We start from the raw sequence: 17,939 nt of genomic DNA on the forward strand, positions 1-17,939 counted from the left end.
CAGAGCATTTCTAAGTCTCTTTTTATACACCGACAATGACACAGAGGAAAACGTTAAATGGACATTTTCATTCCATAAGATAACTCCACGAAATGTGATAGAAAACTGAGGTGAGAGTTGTTAACAAAATAATATCTAAAACAACGAGGTAGATCTGCATCCTTATATCTCGACAAACGTACAGGTTCGGAGAATGTTGATGTCAAATATAGTCAACAACTGTAATCTAAAAAAAAAAAGTGCTGCATTTGGTCGAACTGCATTCGAAAAAGTTGCTTATCTAATAAACTGTTTCTGTGGCAGCAATACTTTGTTCAGATTGGAAAAGTACTTGCCCATACAATATTACAGTATGTTAAATATGGATAAATTAAACTATAATTTAATGTTAAGAGTATGTCTGTCAAAGTCAACGCGATAATAAAGCATTAATACAAATTCTTTTTAACGCCACTAATTTCTTTAACGCATTAACACAATGTCATACTAGGTTGTCATGAAGGAGGCTAAATAACGCTCTAAACTTACGTTAAACTTTGGCGAGAAAAAACTGCCATGGTGATTTTCAAAGGGGTCCCTTGACCTCTGACCTCCAGATATGTGAATGAAAATGGGTTCTATGGGTACCCACGAGAGTCCCCTTTACAGACATGCCCACTTTATGATTGTGTTGTTGTTAATTGATTTCCAATAATAAATATATACATACATTTGAATAAAGCAATATATTTGTCCACTCCCATGTCGATAAGAGTATTGCATACTTGACAAATCTCCCTTTAAGGAACATTTTGAACAGATAAAATGCATGATTAATTTGCGATTAATCACAATTAACTATGGACAATCATGCGATTAATCGTGATAAAATATTTTAATCGATAGCCCTGGTTAAGACACTTGTATTGTGTACAAAACCTAACCTTTCTTAGGTACATAATCACATTTCATTTTTTTGGTTTTAAGTCTTTTTAAAGTTAAACTGTATAAATCAATTTAATCCTGCCCTCATGTTGTTGTAGTGTTCTTGTTATTTTGTCCGTATGTAACAAATATAAAGATAAAGTGTTAAACAAACTACATGTGTGACTTCTAACACAAACAACAATCAGCTGCATTATAAGAAAAGACCCTTAAAAATGTAACTTCCACTGAATCTACATGAAGTGATGTCTAATATAAATTCAGATCATAAAGTATGTATAGAAATGAGGTGAACTCTGTTTGGTTGATATTGGGTTTGACCTTCTGCGGTTTATTGAGTTTATTTCAGATCATTTATTCCAGCATGTTGAAAGCTCAGAAGGTAGGAAGAGAACAAATTAAATTCAGTCGGTGGATGATGTGAATGTGTTCAGATAATCCTGGAGCTGAGGAAGGAGGAAGATTACATCGTCCCCGTCTGGATTATACTGGGGAGCTCACTGGGAGGCCTGCTGCTACTGGCCTTACTGGTCCTGGCACTATGGAAGGTGGGCAGTATTTCCATTTTATGCTATTTTATACTTCTACTCTTCTACATCTCAGAGGGAAATATTGTACTTTTTACTGCACTACATTTATCTGACAACTTTAGTTACTTTACAGATTCAGATTATTAATACAAAATATAATAAATGATGATGTATTATTATAGATTAAACTACCAGCAGTATATAAAGTCATTAGAAGTAGCTCCACCTTCACCAGCTGCAACATTAAAGTGATGGACGCATTAATAATCAATAATTATAATACAATAATATCATATAGATCATTCTGCAGAATGAATACTTTTACTTTTGGTACTTTACATACATTTTGATGAAAATACTTTTATACTTTTACTGAAGTAAAGTTTTGAATGCAGGACTTTCTGACTCATGTAACAGAGTATTCTTTACACTGTGGTATTACTACTTTTACTTAAGTTACTTTTTCCACCACTGCAGTCCAGTCACAGGTAAGATTCTTCTGTAGTATCCCCGGACGTTTATTCACAAAAGCCTATTTATTTCTTATTTAGCTGTCGCCATCTTGGCTTTTGGCCGTCACCATCTTGGTTTTTTAGCCGTCACCGTCTTGGTTTTTGGCTGTCACCATCTTGTTTTTTTGCAACCAGAAGTGACACGAGAGGGTGGAGCTAATTACAACCAAACGCTGAATAAGACGTTTTTAGGTGACCAAAATGTTATAATTAACTTTGCTGAAGTGAAAACACACTGTGAAAGGGTTACAGTTCTGAGACAAAATAAAGGACAACTCCCAGACTGGACAATGCCGTGGTAGCGACCTGTCAATCACAAGGTAGCCCCGCCCTAAAGCATTCCCTGCTTTATGGTTTATTTGACTCTAAATGGGATCATAATTTACTAAATGAACATCATGCTGTATTGAAGAAGACTTGAAACTAGTGATTGAGACCATAAACTCATGTTTACAATGTTTACTGAGATAATAAATCAAGTGAGAAGTAGGCTCATTTTCTCATAGACTTCTATAGAATCAGACTTCTTTTAGCAACCAGAGGAGTCGCCCCCTGCTGGCTACTTGAGAGAATGCAGGTTTAAGGCACTTCAGCATTGGCGTCACTTTTGGGCTGTCTGGTCGCAAATAATGGAAATTTAAAACCGTAACAAAAACAGTTATCTTCTGTGAAGTTAAATGTTGTCAATCATGCTGTTAGTTGAAGTGCATTTCCAACCATAAATGTGTCTGTTTTCTGCTCAGCTCGGCTTCTTCAACAGACGAAGGAGACAGGAAGAGAAGGAGCAGCCTGTTGCCAATGGGAAGGCAGCAGAGGAGCTATAATGTGTGGGCGACGATGATGCTGCGTTCGTTTGGTCCTCGCCAACTTGTAAAGTCACAAAATGTATGATATGAGTTGAACTGTGGTCCAACGTGTAACTTCTTGGTGGTGAAAACAGAACTTTCTGACTTTATGAGTTGATGAGGAACACTTGAATGCATCACAAGCCTCCGCCTGTAACTCAGGGACCCCAATGCCCCAATCAGCCAATCAGCCAATCAGCCAATCAGCCAATCAGCCAATCAGCCAATCAGCCACGCCCCGAACATATGAACATGTTCCAGTTAATCAAAAGGGTCGTGTGGCTCTACGCATCCTGTCAGCTGATGAACAAAACCCATCCACAGCTCATCTACGAACCAGCAAACTGCTCACCAGCACCAACCACAAGAGAACAAGTCAAGTTTATTTAAAGTGCTTTAATCACAACGACGTGTCGCAACTAGGGCTGTCAATCGATTCAGATATTTAATCATGATTAATCGCAAATTAATCACACATTTTTTATCAGTTCAAAATGTACCTTAAAGTTAACAACACAAAACAATGACATATATTGTTCAGACACCCTCACAGGTACTGTGAGTGTGCTGACTTGACTATGACTTGCCCAAACTGCATGTGATTATCACAAAGTGGGCATGTCTGTAAAGGGGAGACTCGTGGGTACCTATAGAACCCATTTTCTTTCACATATCTGGAGGTCAGAGGTCAAGGGACCCCTTTGAAAATGGCCATGACAGTTTTCCTCGCCAAAATTTAGCACGACTTCGTAGTATTATCCAACCTCCTTCATGACAAGCTAGTAAAACATTGTTGGTACTGATGGATTCCTTAGGTTTTCTTATTTCATATGATACCAGTATCTTCACTCTAGCTTTAAGAATGAGCCCGCTACAACCTAGGAAAAAACGATTGCGTTAATGCGTTAAAGAAATAGGTGGCGTTAAAATGTTTTTGCGTTAACGCGTTATTATAGCGCTAACTTTAACAGCCCTAGTTTCAACACATTTTAAAATAAAAGTAATGTAAGTCAGAGATACTTTGAACAAGGAATTGTCCATTTAAAGGAAATAATTATTATACGTATACATGAACATTAATTCTATGGCCAACTAGAAGGGCACTCAGACACTCACATCTGACTACAAAACATGACTTCCTCAGAGGAGGTAATAACCATCTGATGAACGAGACGCTGATGAATGAAGCAGCTGAAACAGGTGTACAGTTGGCGGTTTTCATATCGCAAGTTTCAAATCAATCCCCAGTTTAAAATACTTATTTTGTGTTATAAGAAGGTAGAGAGGAAGACACTAGAGCTTCAGTTACTGTGTGATTTTACTCATATTTCAGTCTCCAAAAAATGGAACTAACCAAACATATTGTTTTTAAAAAGAAGTTTGGACCTAAAGCGTAGCACCGCGTAACCAAGAACAAATCTCGATTGTACGTCCTCTGAAGGGACCGCTGATACAAGCTGAAAGCTAACTCGGGTGTTATTTTATTCTAATCAACGAAGGTGAATGTGCCTAAAATGGCTGTTGTGAACTTGTGCTGCATTGAAAAGTGATTTAAGTCGAGCGGGTCAAAGTTGAACAAGCCAAAGACATACAGGAATCCATTTCTGCGGTGGCGTCTCCCTACACAACACAGTCTCACGGCAGTTTGTGAAATAGTCACGGGATTTAAGCTTTTTGATTTGTGTACATAGACACTAATTTACGTTTTTTTTCATGACACTCAGCACGACTTTCAACAGCGTATTTTTTGTGCGTTTTCCTACGAATGTCCAGCAACACGTGACGCACGTGTCAATATCCGCTCCAGTCTTTTAAAAATAAAATTACTTAGGTTTCAGAATAGATCGACTGGGTTAGGTTTAGGCAACAAAACGACTTAGATAGGTTTAGGAAAAGATCAGAGTTTGGGTCAAAATAACTCCAGAAGTGTTGTAACTTAAGTACGGAAGTTATGTGACAAATAAATCAACTTTGACTTCTGGTTTCACACGGGACACGAACAGCGGCCTTTTTGACCCACCCCAACCTCCTCCTTACGTGGCGTTCGGGGATGTCTTTACTTCCTGGTTCACAATTACATGGATTAAATAGCTTTTGTGCTGACCATCACAAAAAAAATTGTGAAATTTATGTCTTTGAATCAATACTTTAAATTGTATGACTATTTCACGAACTGCTGTGCGACTGGGCTGGGTCACCATAACCTAATGACCACAAAGTAATCATCATTAATCGGTCGCCATCACAAACAGAACATGCGTCTGCTAACCGTGTTAACTTGTGACTCGAGGCTGAATGCGTCGTGGTTGCTCGCAGTGACGGCAGCTGTGTCCTCGAAAAAGTCTTCAATCTCACTTAAATACATTTTAAATACATACTCCTCTGTGTTTATTATCTACGCCAACATTTACATTAGTTACTATGAGCAACCCAGACGCATTTGGCTGCCACCGCGGTAACAGCGGCGCCGCTAGATGGAGGAATTCACAAAGTGAAGAGAGTTGTCTAGTTTACAGTGACAGGGATCTTTTCAACTTCTGCATACGTGGTTTGGAAAAATGTTGTAAAACCTGAGAAACCTGTGTGACCGCGTGTGTCGCCTGATGCCTCATGATGATGTAATCTCAACAATGAAGCTGGCGAGTTAAACCGACGGGAGACGTGATGCAAAATAAGAATTTATGTGTCACACCAACAACAGTGTTTAACACAGAGGGCAGATTAATAAAATATGAGACAACACAAGACTACCTAAGAGGGCTGATTTTATTTTATTTTCCTTTTTTATACTAATGGAAATTGTAAATGCATCTTATGAACACATTGTATATTATTTCTGAATTTATATCAGATGCACTTTTGTTGTATAAAGTCCACTCTTTTTGTAAATATGTGTGAATTATTAAAAGGATTGTGGCATTATTGTTTGATATGAAGCAGTTTGTACTGATGTGTGATGCCGCTCTGCCCAGAAATGAACTCCATGTGTTCACTATGTCTGTTAATACTGGAATAAAGACGAGACACATACAAGCTGTGTGTTATGTGGTGCTTTGTAGTCAATTTCTCATGAAATTAAAAAAATCTCTTTTAGTGATTTTTAATTGATGAGGCAGAAATGCACAAAGAAATGAAAAAGGAAATGGATAAAGAAACGTATAAAGAAAAGAATACAGAAATAAATAAGGTTTGGGGAAATAAATAAGGGATGAAATGCAGAGTGAAAATCGTGCAGAAATAAATGAATAAATAAATAAATAAAAACAGTGCTAAAATCAATACATTTAAAGAATTATGAAAATAAAGAAATAAAAGAGAAAATTAAACAGAAGAGTGAATAAATAAGGGAATTAATACAAAGATAAATAGGAAGTAAATTAATTTTAATATTATTTTTACTACATTCAATGACATATTTATTTATCGTGTCATTTATTTTTGGCAGATTCCAGCCTCCATAGAGACAATGCCAGCTTAGAAAAGAGGAAAATCAGTTTGATCTGCCTGAGAGACTCAATGTTGACAATGAGTCCTGAGGGTGGTGAAGTAAAACACATAAATCTCCTCATGAGGGTGGAAAATGTCGTCTTAGTGGAGGATTTAGACAACATAAAATCTGCTAAACTTGAGTTTCAGTAACTTAAACATCAAGTCTGTGCCTGTCTTTGAGTGACTTGAGTGTAGTTCGTCCACAGAGAGAAACACACCAGTGAGTGATCCTTAAAAGCTCTGAACACAGGTGTTCTCTATGTGGCTGATTAGACTCCATCTGCTCAGGTGGAAGGTGTTTGGAGTGATGCTGGGAATCACAGGAGGCCACCAAACTCCATTTAGAAATACAAATAACAATAGTGAATTTGTTTTTCTTTTTATCATATTTATATATTCTGTCTTATGACTTGAGCTCTGCCTTTTGACCGTATGAACTTGAGAGAGAAGAGAAAAAACACCCCAGTTCAGTTCCTATTTGGGAATTGTGCGAATTCATGAGCAAAAGGTGTTGTCAGATTGAGTGTTTTTTTTAGTTTAATTGGGCCGGTAGGGCTGGGAATCGGTACAAGTCCAGATCTAGAAATAACATTCGCCAATCAGCGGTCTTCCATTTAATGTGACGTGTGATTGGCCAGCCCAGTCGCACAGCTGTTCGTCAAATAGTCACAAAATTGAATGTATTGATTCGTGTACAGACACGAATTTCACATTTTAAAACTCTTTCCTGAATAAAAATGAAAAATTGGGGAATTGAGTGTGAATTTTTCATTCACATCTATCCAGCATGTTTGCAAAGACTCTAAAATCCACCTGGAGTCAGTCTGAAGTGAACGCATCACAAGAATTAAGAAAAACAAAATTTCAATGTATTTATTCATTCAGCTTTCAGTTAATTTTATCCCCTGACAATCTGATCTAAAAAGCTTTATTCACTCTGACATGTGTAATTGAGGTGGATAATACTTACTACATACTATTTTATTGTAGTGAAATGTTTCCTACAAGTTCAAATTGAAAGATATTTAGTCTAAAAAGTGTCAGAATCAGCCTTTAAAACCAGGACATGACCTGTGAGAACACCTGTGTAGGTACATTCAGACTAAAACATTCAGAATAAATGAATAACAGGAGAACGTTGGTGAATGCAGACAGAAAACTTTTAATTTGACAGCATTCATTCTGCAGGAAGTTCAACCACAGCTGACATCTTCTGACGTTTCATCAACACATGGAGAATCTTTGGCTTCATTTCAGCCTCAGAAAACTGGTTAAAAACTCAGTGTTTCCAGCTCCATCAGGACAGAATCAGACTCACAGCAGTGTTAAATAAAAACTCTGAGTTAAAAATAAAATTAGCATCATGAATGGCACATTATCATCACCTCAAACCCCCTCCAGTAATGCCCGACCAATGGGCTCTGCTGGACAGATACAGTTATTGATCAGAAGGACAGACGCTGCGTTTGCATGTTATAACGGAAAAGTCTGACAACTGTTGCATCACATGCTGCTTTTGTTCAGAAAAATCAAACCCGGAATACAAACACTAAACAACTTTTCCTCCACCTGATTATTAGAGAATCACAACACTGGCTGCAGCAAAACCAGCTTCTAAAACAGGAAACAGGTGAGACATAACCCCGACGGTTCAGTTTGAATCAACAGATTAAATACGCGTTTAGACAGTTTTTAGAGAGTTGTGCTGAGTGGTCCCGATGGATTTTGTGAATGTTCTCCAGACTTTTAAATGTTAGACTTTTTAGCCGGACCGCAGAGTGCCAGCCCTGCGAACGCAAGAGTCTGTCACTGAGTGATGAAGTCACACGATTGGTCGGCCGAGTGTTGGAGTTTCCTCGTTGGCCGTTGCTCTTTCAACATGAAAAGGCGGGAACAGTCCTTTATGCAGATGTTAGGGGTGGGAAAAAAAATCGTTTCACCTATGTATCACAATTCTTTTTTTCTTTGCGATTTTGAAATAGATTTTTTAATGCCAGAATTGATATATTTGCTTCATTTGAGTCTATGTGGAGGCAGAAGGAAGTTACCGCTTTTATTGTTGTAGTCTGAGTAACGTGACGTCTTATCCGTTTCGTATCCCTCAACCAAATCAAACCGCAGCGAGAAAGTAGAAAACGGCGGAGGGTCTGCGTGGATACGACCGGCACCCTCACATTTTAAATCCAGCGTAGTAAACACTACACATCCAGTAAAGTATGGAAACACTTTGGGTTTCACACATTGCAGGAAAAGCAGAGCAGAGCTGCATGCTAACTCTGTCATGGACAGGAAACATTATCGTATTGCGGTAACGTGCGGTCAAGCCGGCCGTCACTCTCATCTCCGTGGTCAAATGGGCCGACGCTACAACTGTAGAGCACCCATATACTGACATTTATGTTAAATGCATTCAAACGTCCCCAATGGAGCTGACGGGAGAGCTAGAGACCACCTTGGAGAAGTTAGAGGAAGTATACATGAGTGACTACGTCTGGTTTTCAAAATAAGGTGTTAACAAAGGGAACTGTATATAAAAAAATACATATATGGACATAAGATTGATGGATTATATTCATCAGAAGTATAAAACATTACATGTCCCTTATAAATTAAAAAGAAAGTACCACTAATTTGTGAGGGAAATGTCTTTATTCTTTGATTTTTTGGTTGCTGGAAAAAATGTAATAAATAATTCCTGGCAATGACTGATATATTTGACTTCAGGACATCTGTGACTACATACATGCTGAAAATCAAACATCTTTACTGGATTAATTTAGATATTTTCCAAAGTAAAAGTCCCATGAAGTGTATGTATCATCTTTTCCCCCATGGTCTAGTGTTAAAAAAGTTAACAAAAATCACAATAAATCATAATATCGAATCGCAATACTTAAAAATCACAATACATATCGAATCGGCACCCAAGTATCGTGACGGTATCGAATCGGTAAATAGGTGAATCGTCCCAGCCCTACTGACCGTACACGGTCCAGACATATACTCGGTTTGGACGAGTCTTGTTTGGACTCTGAGCGACGTTCATAAGAAATCTGCACGTTGATGGAAATATATCATATGCAGAAGCTCGTTTCTCTGATAAATCCATCCTCTGTGGCCGAGCTGCTGCAGCGAAAACCTCCAAAACTAATTGTTCCCTCTTTGGGGTGCGATTTGCTGGGTGAGCTACTTCTGGAGGAAACAGAAAAGGTATCAGTGCACCTCCAGTGAAGAGCTAATGAACCTCCTTCAAAGAAGTACTTTTCCTCCCTGCAGGTTTCCACATGTACAGAAGGAAAGATCAAGCAAACAGCTTTGTTATCGTCTCATCTGCGGCGGGTTTTAGGTACGATTGGCCGGGTTTTAAAGATTAATGAGCCCTCAGAGGAGCTTCTAATCCTTCTATCTCCACCCTCAAAAGTCTGGATTTAACAAGGTTCTTTCACACAACAGCACTTTTTCTGTCTTTACAATCACTGAACGCAGAATCTCAGCATGCAAACTGTCAGGTACACTTAAAGGAATAATCCCCAACATGTGTGGGAGGTTTCTCAGAATAAAGAAGAAGAGCTGGGGAGTTTTGCATTAGCATTAATAAACGCCATGTTTGAAGAGAGCCATCTTACAGAAACTGAAAGTACACAACACACACGGTTCGTCTTGTATAACCGTTCCTGCTGTCCTGCAGGTATTTTCAGACTCTTCTAACCATCTGGATGAGAGAATATTCTGTGCTGCAACATAAAAAAAGCATATATGTCCTCCTTGCAGCCAGAGTCGACACATCTTCTCGTTTTGTACGACAATTAATGCTTTGCTTTAAGTCGGGTTTTATTTCACGTCGTACAAACGGGTCTCATTTCCAGACACATCTTTGTTTGGATCAGGAAACAGTGGCGAAATTTGAGAAATAAAATGAATAAATACTTTTTTTTTTTTCTTTCTGGGTTTTACAAAGATCACTAGTCATTTACATTTTGGAAAAGCAGATGGTTAGCTCTGGAAATATATGAGGCTCAAACAGCAAAGATGAGGAGTGGACACGACATAAAAAAAATAAAATGTAAAAAGAGCAATGACAATAAACTTTCTCTGCAGCGTTGAGTCCACAGATTCTCGCTCTACAACGGTGATCAGGAGTCGTTGGACATGATCCGACACAGACCTGCAGAACCGACCAGAACCACTCAGGCAAATGATAAAAAAAAGAAGAAGAAATCTGAAAAGGATTTGAGGACATTGAGTCATACCGATGACAGCGAAGCTAAAGCTAAACCAGGTGGCATCGTCCTCCACTTCACTGTTGAATAAAAAATAATTTCAATTTATAAATGGGGATTGGCGGCATCATGTTCAGGGAGTATTTGGTATTTTACGAACGTACACTACATGGCCAAAAGTATGTGGACACCCACACTTTACAACATCTTCCACTGCATCCTGTGATAAACCATCCAACGCAGACCAGTTTTCAGCTTTGTGACGATGCATTTTTTTGTTTAGATCATCCATTGGGCTTCTATGAGTCTTATGACGCATTCACACCAAGAGCGAATCAAGCTTTTCATGCGCCGTGATTACACACAAAGTCAATGCAATGAAGCGAATAGACGCATATTTGCACCGGGCGACGCGAATGGCATTTGCAGGAGTTGAAATTTATGTAAATGTAAAATCTTGTATGTGTCTGTGGTCACCCAGAGCTACGATAGTACATCATATCTGTACAGAGACGGGACCAAACTCTGGTAGAAACAACAACGTCGTTGCAGTATATATAAAGAGGACTTTATGTTGAGTGTTGATGGATAGCCGCGCACTGATCCATCCAAACTCCATTCAGAAAACAAGCATTTTAAGTTGTTTGCTTGTCGTCTTATGGACGGACCGGGCAAAGCATGAATTTGGACTTTTTACAAATCAGCATCATGATGTAGGTATTTCAGCATCATTTTGATCCGTTTATTGATATTAAATCACTGCACAATCTGTTAATTTTGGGTTCATACCGCAGTAGCGACATGTGGCTTGCTAGAAACAGTCAGTGAAATGGCACTGTATGTGAATACAGCTCGTCGTATCACAATACATAATACACACAATACATATCGAATCGGCACCCAAGTATCATGACAGTAACGAATCAGATAGGTGGTATATATATATTTGAATGGTCCCAGCCCTAGCAGATAGTTTTTACTAGTTCAGGTCTTTAAAACGAGGAATCCCACGTAGATATTGCTTTGTTTAATGGGGGCCGGTGGTCTAAAATATTATTGAATGCTGTAGTATTAAGATTTCCCTCCATTAGAACTGATACATGTGGACCGGGGTGTCTGCAAACTTTGGGCCATATAGCACCGTTTTAGTGAAACAGGCCAAGAGAAAAACTATTTTCAAAAATAATTGTTACCAGCAAATCCTTTAATATAACATCAAATGAACTAAAAGCCTGATTGTTGGTATAAATTCTGCCGAGCAGTCAGATCACGTGTCCTTATTCTGCCTCTTTTCTCTTCGGCTGTTGTTGATGTTACAGTAGAAACTAAAACAGTGAAAACTATTTAAAAAAATCATGTGTGTGACGGCGTGTAAAGCAGGCGAGGTCGGCCGTCTGTTGGCTTCTCTACAGACACTCATTCATTCTGATCGTGTCTCATTCACTCACACTGTAGAATCACAGTAACATGGCGGCTCCCCGGCGTGGAGATAAGGCAAAACAAGAAGCAGCGCGGTGACGTCGCCGCCGTCCTCTCTCTGCTGTCGCAGCACGAACAAGCTGAAAGTCAGCTGGAAGTTTCCTCTGATGTGTCGCAGTGAACGAGCTGCAGCCCAGAGATACAGACAGACGGACGGATTGCCGTCGATGGCTGCTGGTACGTAGCAATTAATACTTATAATAGAAAACAAGCATCCAGCTGTTTTATAAAAATGCTCAAAAACTGTTAGTGCTGAACCATCGTCCTCAGCACCGTTTGGATTTGTTAGAAAAAAGAAATTCTTTAAAAAGAGCAGTCTGTCCTCAGGTCTGTTTCAGTGGAACTCCACAAACTCCTCCAGCGTTTTGGGGATCTGGTTGCGGTAGGTGATCTGGTGCTGGCGGACGGCGCGCGCCGCCAGGCACTTGAGGCTCATCTTCATCTGCGTCTTCAGCAGGATCTCCGACACGCCGGTGGTGCTCTTGTCCAGCGGAGTCTTCTTCTGCTTGTTGGTCATGTCCGTGTGGGCGCCGGCCTCCACCAGGTTGATGATGATGGCGTGCAGCGTGAGGAAGTCGCTGATGGGCCGGTTGTACTGGACGATGACGTGCAGCGGGGTGTTGCCCTCGTGGTCGACAGCGTTGACCTGCGCGCCGCAGTCCAGCAGCAGCTTGGTGACCTGGGCACTGGGGAAGCTGCACACGTCGTTGGTATGGAAGTCGTCGACCGGCGTGCTGGAGCTGATGGCCAGGTGGAGCAGAGACGAGCCCTCGCGCGACCGCGGGTCCAGCTGGATCAGGTCGTAGATGTGCTTGTTGATCCGGGCGCGCTCCTCGTCGCTGCAGGTGGTCTTGGTGGAGATGCAGGTCAAGTAAAGGAAGGTAAAAACATTTGACTCGTAATTGTCCAGGGCCTGCGGCAGCTCCGATTCCGCCGCCGCGTCCACTCGAGCCATGCTTCGCTGAATCTCCAACACGCTGCAGCTCAACACTTGCTCGACGGGCGAGGCCAACACCCGCTCCTTCAGGTGGACCATCTGGGAGAAGACCTGGGCGAAGCGCAGCAGGTCCTTGTGCGTGTTCCGGTTGCCTTTCTGGCGCAGACGCAGCGCGTGAAGCCACAGTTTGATGCACTGTTCAAACTCCATGTTATCTGCGTAGACGGCGCCGCGATAGATGATCGGGTGTGACACGTCTATATTGTCCGAGCCAAGGACACGCTCCCGGATCATCAGCCCCTCCATGTGCAGAGCGTCCCGGTCCACCCGGATGGCCTCCAGTTCTTGAGGTGTCCGGCACTCGCTACGCCCGCCGTAGGCCTCGATGGCGGGCAGCAGCTCCTTGGTGATGATGTTCTCTGGGTCGCGGTAGCGCTCCAACATGGCCATATGCAGGTAGTGGTACGTCCTCTGGATGTCGTAATTCTCCCGGTCGTTGGCGAACGAGGCGCCCAGCAGCTCCAGGGCCTCGATACGGCTGTGCGGGTCACAGTCGGCGTGCGCCAGCAGCAGCTCCACCACATCTGCTTTGCAGCTCTCTGCAGCGACCTTCAGTGGCGTCATGCCATGTCCGTTCACCACCATGCCTGCTTGACAGCGCACCAGCTCTTTTACGATTTCCAGATGGCCCGCCTCGGCTGCAAAGTGCAGGGCGGTGGCCCCGCAGTGGGCCTTGGCGTTGGGGTCCGCCCCCTGCTCCAGCAGGAACTTCACTACATCGGCGTGGCCCTTATAGGCTGCGATCATCAGGCAGGTGTTGTTGTACTTGTTGGTGATCCTAATGTCTGCCTTGTGCTCCACCAGGTAGTGGACGATGTCCAGGCGCCCGTCGAAACAGGCGGCCCGCAGGGGGGTGGAGTTGGTGATGGTGGTGTGGTTAACGTTGGCATGGTGACTCAACAGCAGGCGCACCACCTCAAAGTGTCCCGCTCCAGCTGCACACCACAGCGCCGTGGCCCCGTCGATGACGTAGCTGCAGGACAGATAGGAAGCACTCAGCTGTTAGTTTCAGGTTCAGGATCTGATCTCTGATCTGTCGGACATCAAGACCTCAACTACTCAAAAAAGTAATCTCTTTAATGCTGAATAAAAACAGTAGTATAACAGAAGTATTATCTTTATTATTACAAGGCTTCCTGCAGGTTGAGCTCAGAACTCAAACACACAAGCCGACCTCTGATTAGAAAGAAACTATTTCAACAGACTTTTGAATCAGTTCACATTTCTGACTGTTCTGACATAAACAGACATAAACAGACATAAATAGACATAAATAGACATAAATAGAGCACCCATTTAACTTTTACATTTAAAAAAAGCTCTATTATTACTACACCACCAGTCACAGCAGGATAATTTCTTTAAAAACTGGGTCAAAGCATCTGCTATGACATCACTGAGTGGGTGTGGCCAGCTGGACAAACCAGCTCAAAGTTTCAGTTTCGGCTCTCAGTAAGTGAAACAACAGCAGGTTTCTATTGTGGGGCCGAGGCTCATTTACACCCCCCCCCCCTCAATACTACTGATTGTAAACAATACCTTTTTGACAGCTTACTTTGAGAAATGTTTTCCTACAAACCCCTTTTTTCATTTGACAAAAGAAACCAAACGTCTCACATGTTAAACGTCAAAATGGAATAAAATACTGTCTAAAATTGGCTAAATTATTATTTTAATCGGGAACTTTCTGATCAATTATTAACTAAACAAGATTGTGAATCTGACCAAACTGTCAATACCAGCTTTTTTGTGTGGAACAGACACATTTTGTCAGTACCAAAAAACATTGAGGTTCGACACCTTTAGTTACTTTGCAGATTCAGATTAATAATACAAAATATAATCAACTAATAAATCAATGATGTCATGGCTGACCTGAATGCTTCGACCGTTGCCATGGTATTCAACCTCCAAATCAGTATTCGAATGCTTTGTTTTTTTATAGATATAAGTAGGTAATAATAATAATGTATAAACCCCAAAATAGCCCATGAAATAAGGAATAATCACACAACATTATTCAATATTCATATTCAATATAAATTATTATTAGTTATTCTCAGACGGATATCGCAGTTTGATATGTGTAGAGGTGTGTGTGTGTGTGTGTGTGTGTGTGTGTGTGTGTGTGTGTGTGTTTGTGTGTGTGTACAGTAGTGCAGCAGCAGCCCTTTGAATATTTCTCACCAAAACTTAAAAATGGTATTCAGGACAGCCCTAAATGTAATATTATAGATTAAGTTAAAACTTCATTGATCCCTGTGTAAAGTTCACCTGGAAGCATATAAAGTAAAAATATTAAAGTGATGTAGTACATAGTCATTAAAATGAACTCCATCTTTACCAGCTACAACATTAAAGTAATGTACACATTAATGCATCTATAATTATAATACAATAAATATAATATACATTATTGTGAAATGGGACATTATGCATAATGAGTATTTTAATTTTTGGTACTTGTTGATACTTTTAATTGAGTTAACTATTTGAATGCAGGACTTGTACTTGTAACAGAGTATTCTTACACTGTGGTATTACTACTTTCACTGAAGTCAAATATCTGAGTATTTCTTCCAACTCTGGAGGTACTTGAGTACTTTTAATTTTGGTACTTTAAGTATATTTTGATGTTGATACTTTCTTCAGTATTTCTACACTGTGGTATTACTACTTTCACTGAAGTCAGATAGCTGAGTACTTCTTCCACCTCTGGAGGTACTTCAGTACTTTTAATTGTGGTACTCTGAGTGTATTTTGATGTTGACACTTTGAATTGAGTAACTATTTGAATGCAGGACATGTACTTGTAACAGAGTATTTCTACACTGTGGTATTACTACCTTCACTGAAGTAGTAATAGGAGGAGTACTTCCTCCACCTCTGTGAACTTTAGCTACACCTCTCTCCATGTAGAGAGACGGTGAACACATGGCAGCTCTTACCCGTCGAACCGAACCGTGCCGGTCTGTTCGGTGTCCACTTTGTAGTGGTCCACCAGCAGCCGGACCACCTTGTCGTGTCCGTTCCGGGCCGCGATGATCAGAGGAGTGGACCTCTGCCCGGCCACCTGGGTCACGTAGCCGAGCAGGTACCGGATCTCACACTCGGAGTGGTTGTGCAGCAGTGCGGCCAGGGTCAGGACTCGGCCCTCGCTGGCTGCCTTGTACACGTAGCCGGCCAGGGACTCCATCTGAGCCCGACAGGCAGTAGTAGTAGTAGTAGTAGCCAGGACCTCCGCTTTCTTCGCAACTGGCGCCCGCAATGTCCACTCGTCCAAAGCGAGCCGCCTCCCATTAAAATGTCGAAACCGGCCCCAGTGCACACATGAAAAATGAATCTTCTCCGTTATGGCAACAAGAGAAGACGTGACGGATCCCGGCTGGAGGAGTGTTGAACAGGTTGAACGTCCAGGTGCTGAGCGTGCAGGTTCTTCTGGGGTTCTGTCTCCAGGACGACGAGGAGCTAGCCGGTTAGCTTCAGTGTGCTAACTCAACGTCCAACAGACAAACCGCTCTGCATCTCTTTACATCTCTTTATATCTCCACGGTTCATTACATCTAACCGACAGCTTGTTGATGCCCGCTAGTGTTGATCTCCGGCTGTTTGTTTGTTTGTTTCTGTCTAAAAAACACGTCAAGAGAGATTTCAACCCGCAACACACGAGAGCCCTCACCTTCTGCTACTAGTCATTTACCGGAAGCTGGCGTTCGGCTTAAAAATACCTCCGACTGGAACTTTCTCTCCAGCTGATATATGTTCCACTACGCAGACTTCCTCTTAAAAGAAAAAACAAGAACGTTATTTCACAGTTTAAATGAAAACAAAAATGCAAAGAGAAATATTAAATAGTATTAAAAAAAAATATATATATATAATAAAAAATAAAAGGTAAAAAGACCATGACAATACTATTTTATATAATAATAACAATAATATTAATATATTATTAATAATACAATACTATTATTAATCATATATTGCTATTATTAGTATTAATATATATATATATATATATATATATATATATAAAATAAATCAATAGAGGTAAAAAGGCGATGGCAATATTATTTTATATGATAATAATAATAATTAGAATAATATATTATTATTATTATTATTATTATTATTAATAACAGTATGATAATATTATTAATACAATAATATTTTCAATCAATTGAAATATTTAATCGCGATTAATCGCATGATTGTTCATAGTTAATTGCGATTAATCACACATTTTTTATCTGTTCAAAATGTACCTTAAAGGAAGATTGGTCAAGTATTTAATACTCTTATCAACATGGGAGTGGGGAAATATGCTGCTTTATGCAAATATATGCATATATATATTATTGGAAATCAATTAACAACACAAAACAATGACAAATATTGTCCAGAAACCCTCACAGGTACTGCATTTAGCATAACAAATATGCTCAAATCATAACATGGCAAACTGCAGCCAAACAGACAACAACAGCTGTCAGTGTGTCAGTATGCTGACTTGACTATGACTTTCCCCAAACTGCATGTGATTATCATAATGTGGGCATGTCTGTAAAGGGGAGACTCGTGGGTACCCATATAACCCATTTTCATTCACATATCTTGAGGTCAGACGTCAAGGGACCCCTTTGAAAATGGCCATGACCAGGCCATTTTACCTTCTTCCTGACAAGCTAGTATGACATGGTTGGTACCAATTGATTCATTAAGTTTTATAGTTTCATATGATCATAAGATCGATTGCATTAATATGTTAAAGAAATTGGTGATGTTAAAATGAATTTGCGTTATTACATTATCACGTTAACTTTGACAGCCCTAATAACCGTTTTTCAGGTATTGTGAAGCCCACCAGCTTCTATCTGAAACCAGATTAATGCTATCTAATAAAACATTGGGAGGAGGTTTATACAGATTACAGGATTATCTGT

General features: G+C 40.4%; 2 protein-coding genes across 3 annotated transcripts in view; one reads left to right on the forward strand and one right to left on the reverse strand.

The window, feature by feature from the left end:
• The window catches only part of itga11b (integrin, alpha 11b), a 51,425-nt gene extending 45,436 nt beyond the window's left edge, over positions 1 to 5,989 (forward strand). The window contains exons 29-30 of one of the 2 annotated variants that reach the window (XM_074633384.1): positions 1,359 to 1,472; positions 2,710 to 5,987. In XM_074633384.1, coding sequence (XP_074489485.1) covers positions 1,359 to 1,472; positions 2,710 to 2,790 — 195 coding nt within the window. In that variant the 3' untranslated portion in view covers positions 2,791 to 5,987. Of the gene's footprint in view, positions 1 to 1,358; positions 1,473 to 2,709 lie in introns of both variants that reach the window. The other variant, XM_074633385.1, reaches the window with a different exon arrangement.
• A 2,291-nt stretch (positions 5,990 to 8,280) lies between these two features.
• fem1b (fem-1 homolog b) lies at positions 8,281 to 16,718 on the reverse strand. Its single transcript, XM_074633400.1, has 2 exons — positions 15,945 to 16,718; positions 8,281 to 13,969 (listed from the first exon to the last, which is right to left on the reverse strand). Exons 1-2 carry the CDS (start codon positions 16,190 to 16,192, stop codon positions 12,334 to 12,336), a joined length of 1,884 nt encoding a protein of 627 aa, XP_074489501.1. The 5' UTR covers positions 16,193 to 16,718; the 3' UTR covers positions 8,281 to 12,333.
• Positions 16,719 to 17,939: the final 1,221 nt, after the last annotated feature.

Source organism: Sebastes fasciatus, chromosome 4 (genome assembly GCF_043250625.1).
Source record: "Sebastes fasciatus isolate fSebFas1 chromosome 4, fSebFas1.pri, whole genome shotgun sequence".
Classification (NCBI taxonomy): Eukaryota; Metazoa; Chordata; class Actinopteri; order Perciformes; family Sebastidae; genus Sebastes; species Sebastes fasciatus.